Source organism: Sinocyclocheilus grahami, unplaced genomic scaffold, assembly GCF_001515645.1.
Source record: "Sinocyclocheilus grahami isolate Dianchi unplaced genomic scaffold, SAMN03320097.WGS_v1.1 scaffold12897.1, whole genome shotgun sequence".
Lineage (NCBI taxonomy): Eukaryota > Metazoa > Chordata > Actinopteri > Cypriniformes > Cyprinidae > Sinocyclocheilus > Sinocyclocheilus grahami.
The window spans coordinates 4,713-5,797 of NW_015514663.1; the positions used below are offsets into that span (position 1 = coordinate 4,713).

Sequence of the window (1,085 nt, forward strand, 5' to 3'; positions counted from 1 at the left end):
CACAAAGTTTTTCTGGACTTCTTTGAGCACGCTCCAGCCAAGCAGAGAACGGTGAGTGCTGTGACCAGCGACGACAGCGCTCTGATTACTGCCGCTTGCTGTCTAATGTCTGTAGCGGTGTGTCCTTCAGGAGATGATCGAGTCCATCAGAGAGGCGGTCGTGTACATGGCGCACACACACGACGGAGCCAGAGTCACCATGCACTGCTTATGGCACGGCACACCCAAGGTTAGCACTCCTTTAGACACCTTATTTTAGACCGTTCATGATCGCTAGTGTTTGCTGTTAGTGTGACGGGTTTTTGTCTTCTCTGTTTGTCTTTTTTCAGGACCGAAAAGTTGTAGTAAAAACGTTGAAATCATACATTGCAAAGTTTGCAATGGTAAGCTACCTTTCTTATCTGTACAGTCTATGAATGGGTGAATCTCACAGAAGTCTGGATTATAAATAATATATATGCATGTGTGTTTTTATATATATATATAGTATCTGTTACTGCCCAGTTTATTCAGTGAGGATACATTAAGCTGATCAAACATAACAGTAAGTTAACAAAAATCTTTTATATATATATAAAATAAAGATTTTTGATACCACAAAGCAAAGTAGTCTTAATATTACAAAAAGTGTCTTTGTTTTCTTTAAGCAAACTATCATTACTGCTTTCATTAGATTTTCAGCGGGAAATATGACCTAGACATATGATTGACAGATTTCGTGAGATTCACCTAAATAATGCTTTGTAATTTTTCAGTCCATCATATGTTTTAAGGCAGTAAAAATAAGATATATTTATGTATTTTCAGGGTGAATATGCTCATCTTGTACTATTGGCTGCATTCGATTGCATTGATGACACGAAGTTGGTTAAACAAATTATCATCTCAGTAAGTGCTCTTTAGTTTTTCTTTATTAGTTGGTGGTTTGTGTGTTATTTAGCTTGAGCTTGAGAAAGCCAACCTACTGATCTGCTATTTAAGCTTCTTATTCATATGAGACTGACGTTTCTGAATGCTGCTCCTAGAGCTTTCAAGCTAGCACCACCAAACTCAGCCCAGCTCTTCAGACTGATCTGACTCGGGTT

General features: G+C 38.2%; 1 protein-coding gene across 1 annotated transcript; it reads left to right on the forward strand.

The window, feature by feature from the left end:
• The first annotated feature begins 6 nt into the window (after positions 1-6).
• On the forward strand, positions 7-941 carry LOC107578941 (pumilio homolog 3-like). The gene is made up of 4 exons (XM_016264839.1): positions 7-51; positions 131-229; positions 330-383; positions 808-941. The coding sequence occupies exons 2-4, from the start codon at positions 134-136 to the stop codon at positions 901-903; spliced, it is 246 nt and encodes an 81-aa protein (XP_016120325.1). The 5' UTR covers positions 7-51; positions 131-133; the 3' UTR covers positions 904-941.
• Positions 942-1,085: the final 144 nt, after the last annotated feature.

Bases quoted from the DNA above. Each gene is read 5' to 3' on its own strand.
- LOC107578941 (XM_016264839.1), top strand. From the start codon at position 134: ATGATCGAGTCCATCAGAGAGGCGGTCGTGTACATGGCGCACACACAC. The intron at 230-329 runs GTTAGCACTCCT...GTCTTTTTTCAG, and splicing joins TATGGCACGGCACACCCAAG to GACCGAAAAGTTGTAGTAAA. The intron at 384-807 runs GTAAGCTACCTT...ATGTATTTTCAG, and splicing joins ACATTGCAAAGTTTGCAATG to GGTGAATATGCTCATCTTGT.